The sequence below is a fragment of the Polyodon spathula genome, chromosome 4, assembly GCF_017654505.1.
Source record: "Polyodon spathula isolate WHYD16114869_AA chromosome 4, ASM1765450v1, whole genome shotgun sequence".
NCBI lineage: Eukaryota > Metazoa > Chordata > Actinopteri > Acipenseriformes > Polyodontidae > Polyodon > Polyodon spathula.
Window position 1 is genome coordinate 21,887,370 of NC_054537.1, and position 13,796 is coordinate 21,901,165.

Below are 13,796 nucleotides of genomic sequence, written 5' to 3' on the forward strand. Positions count from 1 at the left end.
TAGACATATATTTATTACTTTATTTGAAATCATTAACATTTTAAGTAATATCATGATTTACATTTACCTTTACCAGACAGCAGACTATATAGATTGTAACAAATTGCCCTGTTTTCCCACCCTGGGGCTTAAAACAATATTTTCACCTCAGTGATATTAAATTTATGGTTTATGAGATTATGGGAGAATTGTCCAACCTTGTTTGGAGGTATAGGCAAACAAACAATAGTAAGTAATGCTGACTGTCCTTACATCCCCATTTACTTGTACGGTGTTGTATAGCCTATATCTTTGTGTGAGCTGAAGTGGAACCATTTAATCATTTAGGAGTATATGGGGAAAAGACCTGTAAATTAAATCTGGGGTTACAAAAAGGTTTGCCACAACCTATTTCTATTACAATTCCAATTCAGTTGGAAATACTGCTATTTTTGTTAATTTGTAATTACATTCTACTAGCAGGTGATCTTCTGAGTAAAAAAAAAAAAATATATCGCATTGTCAGTGTACTGCGACTGCATTGAGGTTGAAGAGCATTCATTAACATATGAGCAGGTTCACAACCTCAAGACAAAAGACAATTATCTGTATACATTAAGTCAAGAAAAAACAACACAGCACTACACCATTTTCTCAGGAATTCAGAAATGTCTTGAGTCTAGCCTGAGGCCCCTCCAGAGAAATGAATAATACAGGAGTGTCTGTTTCTATGTGTGTCTCGTTTTTAGTGTGGGTGTTAACTTTCCAGCCTGATCTTTTACTGACAGAATGTAATCATAATTAATGAAAATGTGTGCATATTTTAATGATGCATACTTTCCATCTAGCATCTTAACCTTTTTTTCACTCTCTATCTTGCTATTGACATAGACAACTAAACCTGCAACATCATGTAGTTACACAGATGACATTTACTCAACCATTCTCCCTCTTGTATGGAAGCTCTGCTTTGAAGACATGCTGTACAGTCAGAACAATCATTTTTTTTGGAATACACCTTATTCGTATTGAAACATACTGCTATGTCAACTCTTAACTGTGTTGTTGTGTTGTACAGGTATGTATGAGTAAGAATCCTTACATGCCCCCAGGTTTGCATACTTTAGCGTAGTACAACACTCCATGTAAAAACAGATGATATGCACATACATGACAAACAGACGTGCGTCCACAATGCATGACCAAAGGCACATACGAGCATCAATCAAATTCAATGAAATGAAAGCAGCTACTACTAAGCCCCATCAAAGGGGTATTGGTTAGCGTTATCCGCAGCCACAAAACACTTAATCCGGCTACTTTGACCTTTAACACTATTAGGGGTCGCGGTGACCTTAATCCAATCAAACTGATTAACTAAAGCTGAGACCCTAAAAGTTGACCCCCCAACCCCGTCCCTTCCACTCAAGCCTTTACTATTTAGAATCGGCTGAGCAGTGGGGGATATGTGATGTATTTACACTACAATGGGCCAGCACTGTGAACCAATACCATTACAGGGTTTCTTGAGCTCAAGCCTGCTCCATCAGTGTATCAACCCGTCAAGAGTTCATTAAATACAACCGCCTCCCCATCTGTAGTAAGCATTAGTCTTTTCTCAGACCTGCTGACAGATTTAAAGCCCCCCGTTTGGTAAGTTATTGGGGTAACTTTTGCTATCTGCTAACTACGTGCTTCTCAAAGTCAACGGTATTTGTGACAGTCTATGAATTATTTGGTGCTGGCCTCATTAACAGTCAGAAAAAGGACCAGTTCAAGGTTTGAAAAAGTTAATGTGGTTGTAACCTCCCTCTTCGGATTTGAATACATTTTGCATGCATACATAAAAAACACACTTTTTTTTTTCTGCAAGGCACAATTGCCCTCCACTGACGTTTTTTTTTTTTTTTTCTGAAAGGCATTAAAAAAGTGTTGCACATCAAAGCATAAACCAATGGTTTACAATGCTGTCTGATTAAGACTACCATTTTAAGCTCATGAGCTATAACAATGTGAATGAAATAATGTGAAGTGCTGCTGACATTTCCCAAAACCACTTGTAAAACAACAGTTCTGTGGCAGGACCTTGCTCTACATGTATTAATGAAAGACACAACACCTTCTGCTTTACTGGAGTGTGGTCAGACTAAGACAACACAAGCAGTATGCCAGGGTTTAAAAGACCTTCTTAACCTGACCACATTGGCAACACATCCTACTACTGAATAATGGAGGTATCCTAGACACGCACTACTGTTTGTATGTAATTGAGACTGCTTGCTCAGCTAGTGAAGCTGCTTCTTCTGCTAAACTGACACAAGAGGGTTTGTTTGAAAGTGTACTTGACATGAATCCTATAATTCCCGGTGATGAAACATTTTTTACCATAGCTATGCAGTACTAGCCTCACAAATATAGCAATTTAGCTATTGGATTTTATTTATTTATTTATTTATTTTCATTTACTGCTTGAAAAAATATAGTTACCTAGCATTTTAAGATTGAGACATAATTTAAAAAAAAAAAAAAACTATATGAACCTCATTTCGATATTTTATTTAATATCATGTAATTAAAGAAACTACAAAATTATATTGCAAAAGTCTACCATTTTGCAATAATAGTAGTATTTAATAGTAGTACGTAATAGTAGTATTTCATGTTATATTTTGCAATGTCACATTTTTAAATTTGTGTCAGTTTTTTGTTAAATATATGGAAAACTACAAAGCAGTATGTAATTCAGTATGTTAACGTAACATTATTTAGCAGGTTTCATTTGATTTTATGAAGCAAAATTTGTTAATTATTGTGGCAGAGTGGCAGGGTGAGAGCCCTCTTTGTACGCAGGTGTGTGTGTCTGTGTGTTTAAGGGGTGGAGGGGAGTATTAGGCGGCAGGGAGGGGTTTAAATGCCTCCCTGCAAGAACACGTGGGGATGTAGCTGGAGCCGTGAATTGAATAAATGATCAAATGATTAATTAAGGCTTCAGCCACAGGTGTATAAATAGGGTGATCACGGGTGTTAGTTTAAGTGGTATTGTGATGGAGAAGACAGTGTGGGTTGTTGTTTTGAATTGTGTAAAATGTATTGTAAGTAAATGCAAGTGAGCGCTTCTGTAATATGTTGTAAATAAATGCAAACTGCAGCGCTTCTGGTCTCTGAGTTTCCTTGCCGAAGCACCCCATCACAGTTCTATAGGATGATGTCAAACTTTTGGCCATAGCTGTATCAACTATAAACATGTGATATGTATAAGCTCTTAATATAACCTGTCATTTAGCCTGAATGAATCACACAAGCTTTCTTTATAAAGAATACTACAATGATCAAACTACTGTATTGTCCATTAATAATATGCCAGTGTTTGTAACTAAGAGATTAACCACACATGAACTGCAGGTTCACTTTAATTGGAGTTATTGTTCTCTTTTTTCAAATACATGTAATGATGTGGAAATCTAAAAAGAGAGCCTTTGTTTTTATTTCGTGGTTTACCACGCTGAAGTTTGGCACTGGGATGCTGGTATTATTAGTATTTTATGGGTGTGTGTGTGTGTGTGTGTTTTAAAGCACGGACTCACTCCAACACCTTTAAAGAAATTGTTGATTTCCAGATTTCTATTTGCCTTCTGTCTCATTCTTAGTTAATGCTTACTTAATCCTGTGAAAAAAGGTTCTATTTAGGAACTAAAAAATGCTGTAACTGGGGGGGGGGGGGGGGGGGGGGGGGGGGGGGGGGGGATGGATGGGGGGGGGGTTACCCCAACCCCCCCTACCCCTGAAGTCAGTAAAAATTAAGTCATTCAGTAATTTTTATTAATAATTAATATCAGTACAAAATGTAGTACAAAATATTGAACTGTAAAAGGTGGACAGCTGTTAAACAATGTTTAGATCAGCTTTTATCTCTGACGAAATTGTATCGTGCATAAACCTTAGGTCTATAAACCTGGAAAAATACTGAGCCGGTCTTCTTTAAAATAGTATCAGGTGATATCTTTAATTTCCATAGAGCAGACAGGCCTTGGATTCGTGTTTCATTGAAAGGCCAGTATCTGCAGCAACACATCAAGCAGTTCACCCTACTGCACCAACAGTAGTCACTGCAACATCTAGTTTCAATGGGAGGTCCCCTAAGTCCTGGCCCGGCCCAACCCTGCTTCGCTGCTGAGATCAAAGGAGATCAGAACACAAGACAGTATGACTGCACGGTTTAGTGAATTCAGGAATTAGGAAACTGGACTGGTCTTAAATGGTAGTGTTTGTTTTGTGAGCCAAATGTAATACATTATTCAACATACACTATATTCCTGTTTGTGAGCAGGAGAGAAGGAATCTGAGCTGCAAATCTACCTCCCGACCAAGAAAGGTGCTGAGCAAGGTTGGTGGTGCGCCTTCACAGGGATGAGCCGGCTCGATGGTAGGAAGGAACTGGAAGCCGGACATCTTGAGGAAAGCTGCAAGACTGCTGGATGACTCTGTTGTGATCAGCTGTGTTGTGTGCAGCGATTAGGTGGAGCGTGGTGCTGAACTGATCACGGAGGAGTTTAGCAGGAAAAAGGGGATGCAGCTACATGAGTACAGCCTCTTATGCTGAAACGTTAATGCAGGCTGTGTTTTTGTTTTGTTTTGTGTTGCAGACTCGTATCAACCTGGGAGCTAAAGCTATGGAGCCAGCATTAACTCCAGGAACATCTACCCCTGAACATGACCACAACCCACCCTGCATTAGAGCACCTGCACTGCCTCATCACTTTAACCCATGCCTGTAATAAGTGGACTGTGGATTATAATTTGTTTGAACTTTTTGTTTTGGAACTGCAATTCACCCGTCTCCAATATCATTGCTGGTAGCGGGGATAAGCCATTCTGTGTGAATAGAAAATAAACGGGACATGAGTCCTTTTTGTAAATATATCACAGTGTGGACACTGAGTTTCTCCTGCTCCACCATTCACATCTTGACACTGCTATAGCATTATTGGTGATCTGACGGGAAAATGGAAATACATCACTGTACTGACCATTAAAGTCAAAAAGTTAGTTACAGAAAAAAGCATGATGGACAAACTTTCAACAGATTACAGATCAACTACAACATTGCGAAGAACTCCTGGCACCTGTGCAAACTGCTTTGTGATTCTTTATACTTCTGTACTTCTTGAACTCAAAACACAATCAACTGGCAACATTCACGAAGAGATTTTTCCTCCCTATTGTAACAATGCCTTAGGTTCGTTTGTGCCCTTTTAAAGCAGATCACGACACAGAACAGTACTTTTAAAGCACTTTTGTGAACTCTGTATTATTTACAAAAATAAACAAGCAAAACACAAAACAAAAACCTAACTCCAACGTGGAGTACTAACCTATACTTTTCTTCCAGTTCTAACTAAAACTGGACAGTTAAGTTGTTTACCAGTCCAAAACTTATTTTATTTTTGTTTGTTTTTTAATCTTTTACACAGACTTTTCATTTTGTTCCCAGCTCCCTGGTGGTCTCGCAAAAGCTCTCTTTTTTTCTCTGTGGCTGTTCCCAATTAACACCAATTATCTTATTTGGGAACAGCCACATACTCACATGTATTTGGCAGGGACAGAAATTAACCCCATCCCTGCTAACCAATACCAAAACACACAACACCAACACTTTATTTACAGGCAATGCTCTGCCCTGCCACACTATATAGAATATGTGTATTTTAAACAGCTTGCCGTGCAAGCCAAAGACAATTGCCTGTAGGCATTTTTTCTTTTTCTGCATTCTAAGTAGTAATGTTAATATACTAAAGCTGCATACTCAAACGTAGCTTGGGACACAAGTATTATCTTGTTGAACCAGGATATTACTTGTGTGAAACTTGGAGTCCATATCAATCTTCACTGCACAACGTTTCAGTGTTTTGTAGTTGTTAGGCACAGGTGTTCAGACAAGGGTTTGATAAAAGTGATGCACAGAATATGTTTTTAAGGTTACTGAAATTAAAATAGATAAATAAAAGCAAGCTGGAGTAATTGCTGCAGAAAGTTGGCACCGTTGGAAAATTGGAGACAAATTTCCCCCTTCATAGTACATTTAAGATATGAAGGGTGAAAAGTTAGCCCAGCATGTCCTTAATAAACAGATTAGACATGTGTGCAAAACAAGTATTTTATTTGGTAATATTGATTCTGTTCTGTCCTATTTAATAAGCTACTATCACAGTATCAAACTTTTGTGGGTTAAAGCTTTCTTTCCAGTTTTTTCAGTTCTTAACATCTCCAAATCCAAGAAGGTGACTTTTTAAAAATCAAGTAAACAACTTGCACACCACAGCTACCATGTCTGCTATCCTGTTATAAATCATTAAGTCCATGTCAGCCCAAGAACACTTTCCATTCACAAACATTTTGTTTTTATAACTACCCTCAACACAAATCAGACGGATAACATTTAAAAAATGTACAGGAAATGTGATTTTAAGCAAAGAGCTTAATGTTTCAAATACAATATGAATCTAAAAATTGTAAGCTAAATGCATTGGACATCCTAAGGTCTGAGTACAGTAAGAGGCTTCGCCTAACCAAGTGATTGTAGAAAGGCCAATTTATGTGCAGAGTCTTTACCTACCTTTATCAAGCACCGGTCCAAAGATAGCCAGATCGTTAATCGTCGTGCAGTTCCACCTCCTGCCCCGAAACTGGTGCTGGCACTCCTGTATCCCAATTTTAACCCCTTCTGCCACACTGGGCATGATCTCCACATAGTTCCGGCAGAAGCGTAGCTGCTTGGGCACCAGACCAGGGATGCTGCCACACAGGATGGGCTGGGTTCCCAGGGAAGTGTACTGATGGCCTACAGCTAGTGACCTGAGACATACAGAAACAAAACAATTTAGACGAGAGGGACTTTTATTTACAAAAGCAAGCGACAACATTGTAATTGCTCTCTAAAAAAAAACAAGGGCTTGAAATGACTAGCAATCTGCCGGTTTTGTGTATTAAGAACAGTGTGCATGTGTTGTACTTATATTAAACATATGTGTATACAGGAGGAGTTGGTAATAAAGTATTCCTGATGAGGTTAAATAAACTATTGGAAAATAAAGGATTGTACAATTAATAGGGTAGAAACTAATATTTTGCACTGAGATGTTGTATCACAGAAAAGCATCTGTATTTTAATTAATCTTAGGTGATAAGGGAAATGTGTTTTTGTGGTAGACTGAGTAGCAGAGAGGAAAAGTCATACAGTTCAGGATTGAAGCGCATTAGTTGTGCCTGTTTTATAATGAGTTGTCTTGCTCTTTTAAGCAAAGCAGTATTCCAACACTTTGTTCTTAATTCTTAACCCTTCTGAGGGGATGTTGTATCTGCCTATATAAATAAGGAAACAAACATCAAACCTGCTGCAACTGTCTGTTACTGTAAGAATATATTAGAAATAAAATATATACAGTGCCATGAAAAAATATTTGCCCCCTGTCTGATTTTCTGCATTTTTGCACATTTGTCACATTGAATTTGGTGAGAACTTTTTGTGGGTTATAGTAGTATATAGAGGGAGTATTAGAGGAAAAATGACCCCAAAGTTTGGTGCTTCTTTCATTTGTTTGGTGTGCAAGGTAATCAAACATGCAATCTTCAGGTGTGAAAAAGTTATTGCCCCCCTAGTTAACTCAACCCAATTAAAGGGTTAGTTAGGGTCAGCTGTTTGAATACTTTGGTTAACAGTCAGGCCTGATTTGGGCCAGCCCTGCCCAATATAAATCTGATTAACTTTGGCCCTTACCATCAGAGTAAAGTTGTCAGCACACAGGTTCTAGAGGCACATCATGCCACGATCAAAAGAAATTCCTGAAGACCTCCGGAAAAAAGTTGTTGATGCCTATCAGTATGGAAAGGGTTACAAAGCCATTTCTAAGGCTCTGGGGCTCCACCAAACCACAGTCACAGCCATATTGTTCAAATAGAGAAAGTTTGGGACAGTAGTGAATCTTCCCAGGAGTGGCCTTCCTGCCAAAAGAACCCTAGAACAACATCCAGGGATCTGCAGGCCTCTCTCGCCTCGGCTAAAGTGTTCATGACTCCACCATCAGAAAGACACTGGGCAAAAATGGGATTCATGACAGAGTAGCAAGGCGGAAACCACTGCTCACTAATAAGAACATGAATGCTCATCTCAAGTTTGCCAAAAAGCACCTGGGTGATCCTCAAGAGTTCTGGAACAATGTTCTATGGACAGATGAGTCAAAAGTGAAACTTTTTGGCCAACATGGGTCCTGTTATGTCTGGTGAAAACCAAGCACTGCATTCCACAGTAAGAACCTCATACCAACGGTCAAGCATGGTGGTGGTAGTGTCATGATTTGGGGATGCTTTGCTGCATCAGGACCTGGATGACTTACCATCACTGAAGGAACCATGAATTCTGCTCTGTATCAGATAATTCTACAGGAGAATGTCAGGCTATCCGTCCATGAGCTGAAGCTGAAGGTCAGCTGGGTCATGCAGCAAGATCCGAAACACACAAGCAAGTCTACATCAAAATGTTTGAAAAACAAGAAATTTAAAGTTTTGGAATGGCCTAGTCAAAGTCTAGACCTAAACCCCATTGAGATGTTGCGGCAGGACCTGAAACGAGCAGTTTATGCTCAAAAACCCACAAATGTCATTAAGTTGAAGCAGTTCTGCATGACGGAGTGGGCCAAAATTCCTCCACGGTGCTGTGAGAGACTGATCAATAACTACAGGAAGCGTAACCAGTTATTGAGTCTGGGGGGGGGTGATTACTTTTTTACACGGGGGCATTGGGTGTTACATAACTTTCTTTAATAAGTAAATGAAACAAGTATTAAAATGTTGTGTTATTTGTTCACTCAGGGTCCCGCTTATCTAATATTAGATTTTGGTTGAAGATCTGATGACATTCAGTGTAAAAATTATGCAAAAATGCAGAAAATCAGACAGGGGGCAAATACTTTTTCATGGTACTGTATATCCTTGTGCACGGCTGTGTAGTTAGTTGCTTGTGGTTTATTTAGCCCATGCAATAGCAAATCTCTTAACAAGTGGTATTACTGGACTGCAAACAGCATGCCATAAGACATATAGAAGCCTTTTGCTTTGTGTCAGAAGTGGTAAAGAGTAAATTGCCTGAAGTCTAAGGGATTTAAGTCACAAGTCCTGAATTTGAGCAGCACATTGCTTGGCTAAGCTGGCTATATTTTTCTCATTGAACCAAGATTACCCCACAATTTCCAACTTCAAATGAGAGGTTTAGAAACGCATGGTGAGACATTCTTGAGGGGGAGCAGTAAGAAGTCTGTATCTTTTTTTATTAAGACCCCCCTTTTTAACAGGACCTCGCTGGCAGGCCCCATAGTTTAACATTCTCCATCTTAAAACACAGCTTTTGTTACTTTCAATTTAAAAATGATAAGTTTCATCACAGACATTCCTGGAAACACAAATATTTTGTCTCATTGTGGTCCCCAAAAAACTAAATAAATAAAATAACCTTAGTCAGGTTTACAGACATGCGTGTTATACAACCATTCTAGCGTACTTCACTAAAGTGAAACCATGATTTTGTTATTTTGAAATACCACTGCTTCAGATTATTACTAGTGCTTACTAACAGTAACCACGTTTTATTTAGAGTTGGTGCTGAACTTAAATCCGTTCATGGCCTCACAGCAACACAAACCTTCTTCTTTATTATAAAAAAACAAAAAACAAAACACCCACACAAAAAGAAAATCTGTTTTTCTCGTCTTTTTTAATGAATATAACTGAATTAATACATAATAAAAACAAACTGAACTAACTAGCCTATATTATGTAATACATTTTTTTTTTTGTAGTCTCCAAACCAAAACTGCCCAGCATCTTGTTGCAGACACGCTGCTGCTAATGTCAGCTGTAAATAATGCAGTGAGGTCTTGGGTCAAACCAATGTTCATGTAAGGTGAGTTTTTTTGTCTTTCTTTTCTTCTTTTATCAATGTCAGACTTCTGGAGTCTTCTGAATGACTTTCAGGAAAAAAATTGAGTGCCTACAAAAACATTTTTACAGTTTTCCACGATAAAAATATATATACCCCCCTCGCTTTTCTGGCAGTGGTTAAGCAATGACGTATATGCCTTTGTTGCCAAGTTCGTTACTTAGAAACCACAGAAAATATAAATAAAATCTGCGAAAACAGCCAAGGAAAAAGATGTAAACAGAAAAAAACTAAATGGTAGTTTTAAACAACATATAGTGCAAACTTTTTCAAGAATTTTTTTCATGACTTTTACAAAACTGTAGCGTGCACGGGGGAAGACAGCAGCGGGGCTGGTAGGTGACATAATCACATACAAAGACATAACAAAGGAGCCGGCTCTTTTGTACAGCGGTATCGGCACTATGCTTTAGTGCAAGAGGTCCCGGGTTCGCGCCCCCCTTCTGTCTGGGTGTAGATTGCCTCGCTGTGTGATGCGCCTGCCTGCAGGAACCAAGATCGTTAAAATACTTTTTCCAATTCTGGAAATCGCTGTTTTAAAATTCCATGTCTTTTCCATGATTTCCATGACCGTATGAACCCAACATTATTATTAACCCCTCCCCCTAGAGTTCGGTCCTTTCACCTGTGTGCTTGATACATTAACAGAACATAAACAACCAATCACAGAACACACAGTCTGGTAGCCATGCCCCCCTGCCTGTGCCGCAATTTTGACCGAGAGAGCTCTCAGATGTCAGACTGGTGCGCAACAAGACAACACAGATGCTGTATAACTTGCTGAAAGAAACTTTATAGCCAGGCTGAGCTCTCTTTTGGTTCATAACCCTAACCCATAAATGCATAACCCTCCAAAGAGGACATGGTATTGTGGCTATAACTGTCCAAACTGCATTCTTGAAAGGCTTGAATCTATTGTGGTAGATGATTTCTATCTGAACAATTGGACTGCTCCCTTTTATGGTTCCTTAGAAACTAATCTGAGGCCATCAAATCTCATTTCACTCAGGCCACCGAACAACCTTACATAGGTTCCACACTTGAACAGTGACTTAGTGTAATTACTAAATTACAATAAAATATTCAGATATTATTAACACAGGGTAGTCCTTACAACATGTCAAATTAATTACAGTGGAACAACCTGGATTCCTTTATTTCTAGTGCTCTATTCCTATCTAACAGCCACACTTACTGTCTTTGTTGTGGAGAAAGAAGAGATTTGCTTTTTTTCTTTGTTTTTGATATCGTACATTATACATACAAACTTGAAGCTAAAAGCCAGCAGCTTCTGGAACACTGCCAATGTGTACATTATCAATGGTTTGGGGCTTAACATAGTTATTTTCTTATTTATGTTTTTAGTAGGACTAGGGGCTTGGTAGTGCGTTAAAGTCAATTGTTGCCAAAGAGTGTGCCAAGAGCTTTTTTAATTGCCTGTATAGTTGGTCAGCCTTCTGTTTTAAGTAACACACAGCAATCACATTGAGAGTAAAGTCAAATATGTTACATCAGTGCACAGTAGAAGTGTATTTTGTTTGTCTGTGATGGAAACTGATACTCCTGCTGTTAACTCCTAGAGAGGTAGTGTCCTTAGTTATATGGGGAAGAGGAATGAACCATATTCATTGGGCTGACTGCTGTGCAGAAAGACCAGACTGAAAATTCTACCTTATATTACCTAACTCCGACTTGCAGATGCAATCATTCCCTGTGTGTACTGCAAGCATAGACTGGTAGTAACAATTTGATTTTGTAGCATGGTAAACAGAACTGTTCTTGCTCAGTCTTCAGTGCACCTTTCACTATTTTGTAACTGGGCTCATTGAATTAATCACATACTGCACATCAGCATGTTAAGAAAAGACTTATAGTTCTGAAACGAGGCAATGAATCAGAGTTAAACAGGTTTAGTCCTGACAGCACCTGAGGCCCTGTTAGTGTGCCAGTTTCCATTCTAGGAAGTGCATGGGCCAATTACCAATTACAACGTGCTTTGAGATTATATTAATGTTAAAACAAAAGCAGTCTAGTAAAATTATTATTGCGCGACACTGAAACTTTACAAATGATTTACTACACTTTTGTACCATTACAAACATACACACAGATTGCACTGAAGTAAAGCTTTAATAAATCTTGCCCTCAGAGTTTATGGGAAGCATTCATAACGCTTTCCAAAGAACCCCCAAAAAAAGTCAGGAAATTACAGGATGTGACTGAAAATGACTTGCACTATTTTGTCCCTGCACAAATTATGCTGAAAATGCCCAAGGGAAAATAAGTAAACAGGGGGAAACACATGTAAATAAATAAAGTCAAACCCTTAAGGTAAACATAATGCAAAGTGAACAAGAGATATCAATAGTGACGCGACTGCTTGTTTGCTTGTTGGTATGTAGCTTGATCAGGCTGTTTTACAAACATTTACTCTCCCGTTTTTCCTGTACCTATGTCATATAAACAAAGCAAAGCTTGCTAATTTAGAATGGATGGGCCAAGACAATAATAATAATAATAATAATAATAATAATAATAATAATAATAATAATAATAATAATAATAATAAAAAGTCAGTTTCAACATTTTTTTTTTCCATTATGTGGGACTCATTTTCTTACTATAATAAATAATGCATGTTTCTAATAACATGTAAAGGTTCAAGCTGTCTGTCTTGTGCACAGCATCATAAACTGCACAACTACAACAGTAGAGCAAACTGTGAAACATTATCTGCACTTCTATAAATTCCTTTAAAGAAATTGCCACTTTCCTGTAGTTTTCAGAAGAAGCATTCGATTACATGCCTATTGCCCTCCACCTATATACTCAAGAATCTAATGTCTGACCTGATCCACAGCTAAAAGTAGGTCAAAATATATATAACAAAAGTTTCTGAATTGCATAATTGAGAAACAAAATGGACACTCATTAATAACCTGATTCAGGTCTAACCTGAATTTTGATTTCAAGTGGATCCTGCCCATATTTAATGCATATTTTAGCAAGTCCCTACAGAGGACTGCAGAATGTTCATTTCACTCTATGGCCCGAGGCAATAGAGTTGACTTTGACATCAAGAAAGCAAGTTTCGAAGAAGGAATGTGCAAGCCTTCACCTCCAGGTATTTATCTAGTAGATTGGGGTATTTTTTAAGAAAAAAAGCAAGACACACTGGTCAAGTAAACTCCCTTAACACAGTCCCATGTCATAGCTGTTACCACTACTTGAGTGCTAACTGGCATCATATAATTAAAAGTGCCTCATTGAGAACTAATATTTCATTACCTGGAAAGGACATTCCTATCATACCTGAATAATGTTTCTGACACAGAGAGTCAAACACTCTTTTCAGCACCTCTAATTTATTACCCAGTGTTTTACCTTATTAGGTTTTCTCAATTGATTCTTGTTAAGACATCCATTTAATAATGTTTTCAGATAGATCAGATGGCTCCTTATGTTCAAAGATAATGATGGATCATAAAGTAACATTCTTTTTTATGAACACAGAAAAAGCAGAGTACTTGTTAACCCTGTTTGTTGTTTGTAGTGTCTGTATGAGCTATCACTGTCTTTGAGGACCCCATACCATATCACCCTCCTCTGCCTTGATAATTCACAGAATATTTATACTTTTCACTCAAGTTGTTTGTGTAAAGATACCATGGGAGCGATGTTTATTCACTGTATTCCCTTGTCTTTCCAGGAGGAGGGATAAGTAGATTCAAATAAAGAAATCTCAACAGGAATGTTTTGAAGAAAGTCTTAATAAGAGCCAAGGGAACAACAGTGATGATGCTGTTTCTGACAGGGGCAAAACAAAAAT

The 13,796-nt window shown here is 38.2% G+C and overlaps 1 protein-coding gene across 1 annotated transcript in view; it reads right to left on the bottom strand.

Moving 5' to 3' along the window:
* Nucleotides 1–13,796, bottom strand: part of LOC121314315 (protein Wnt-3a-like) — a 32,514-nt gene that overhangs the window by 5,578 nt on the left and 13,140 nt on the right. Inside the window, exon 2 of the mRNA XM_041247433.1 lies at nt 6,593–6,831. Within this exon, the coding sequence (XP_041103367.1) occupies nt 6,593–6,831 (239 nt within the window). The remainder of the gene's footprint in view (nt 1–6,592; nt 6,832–13,796) is intronic.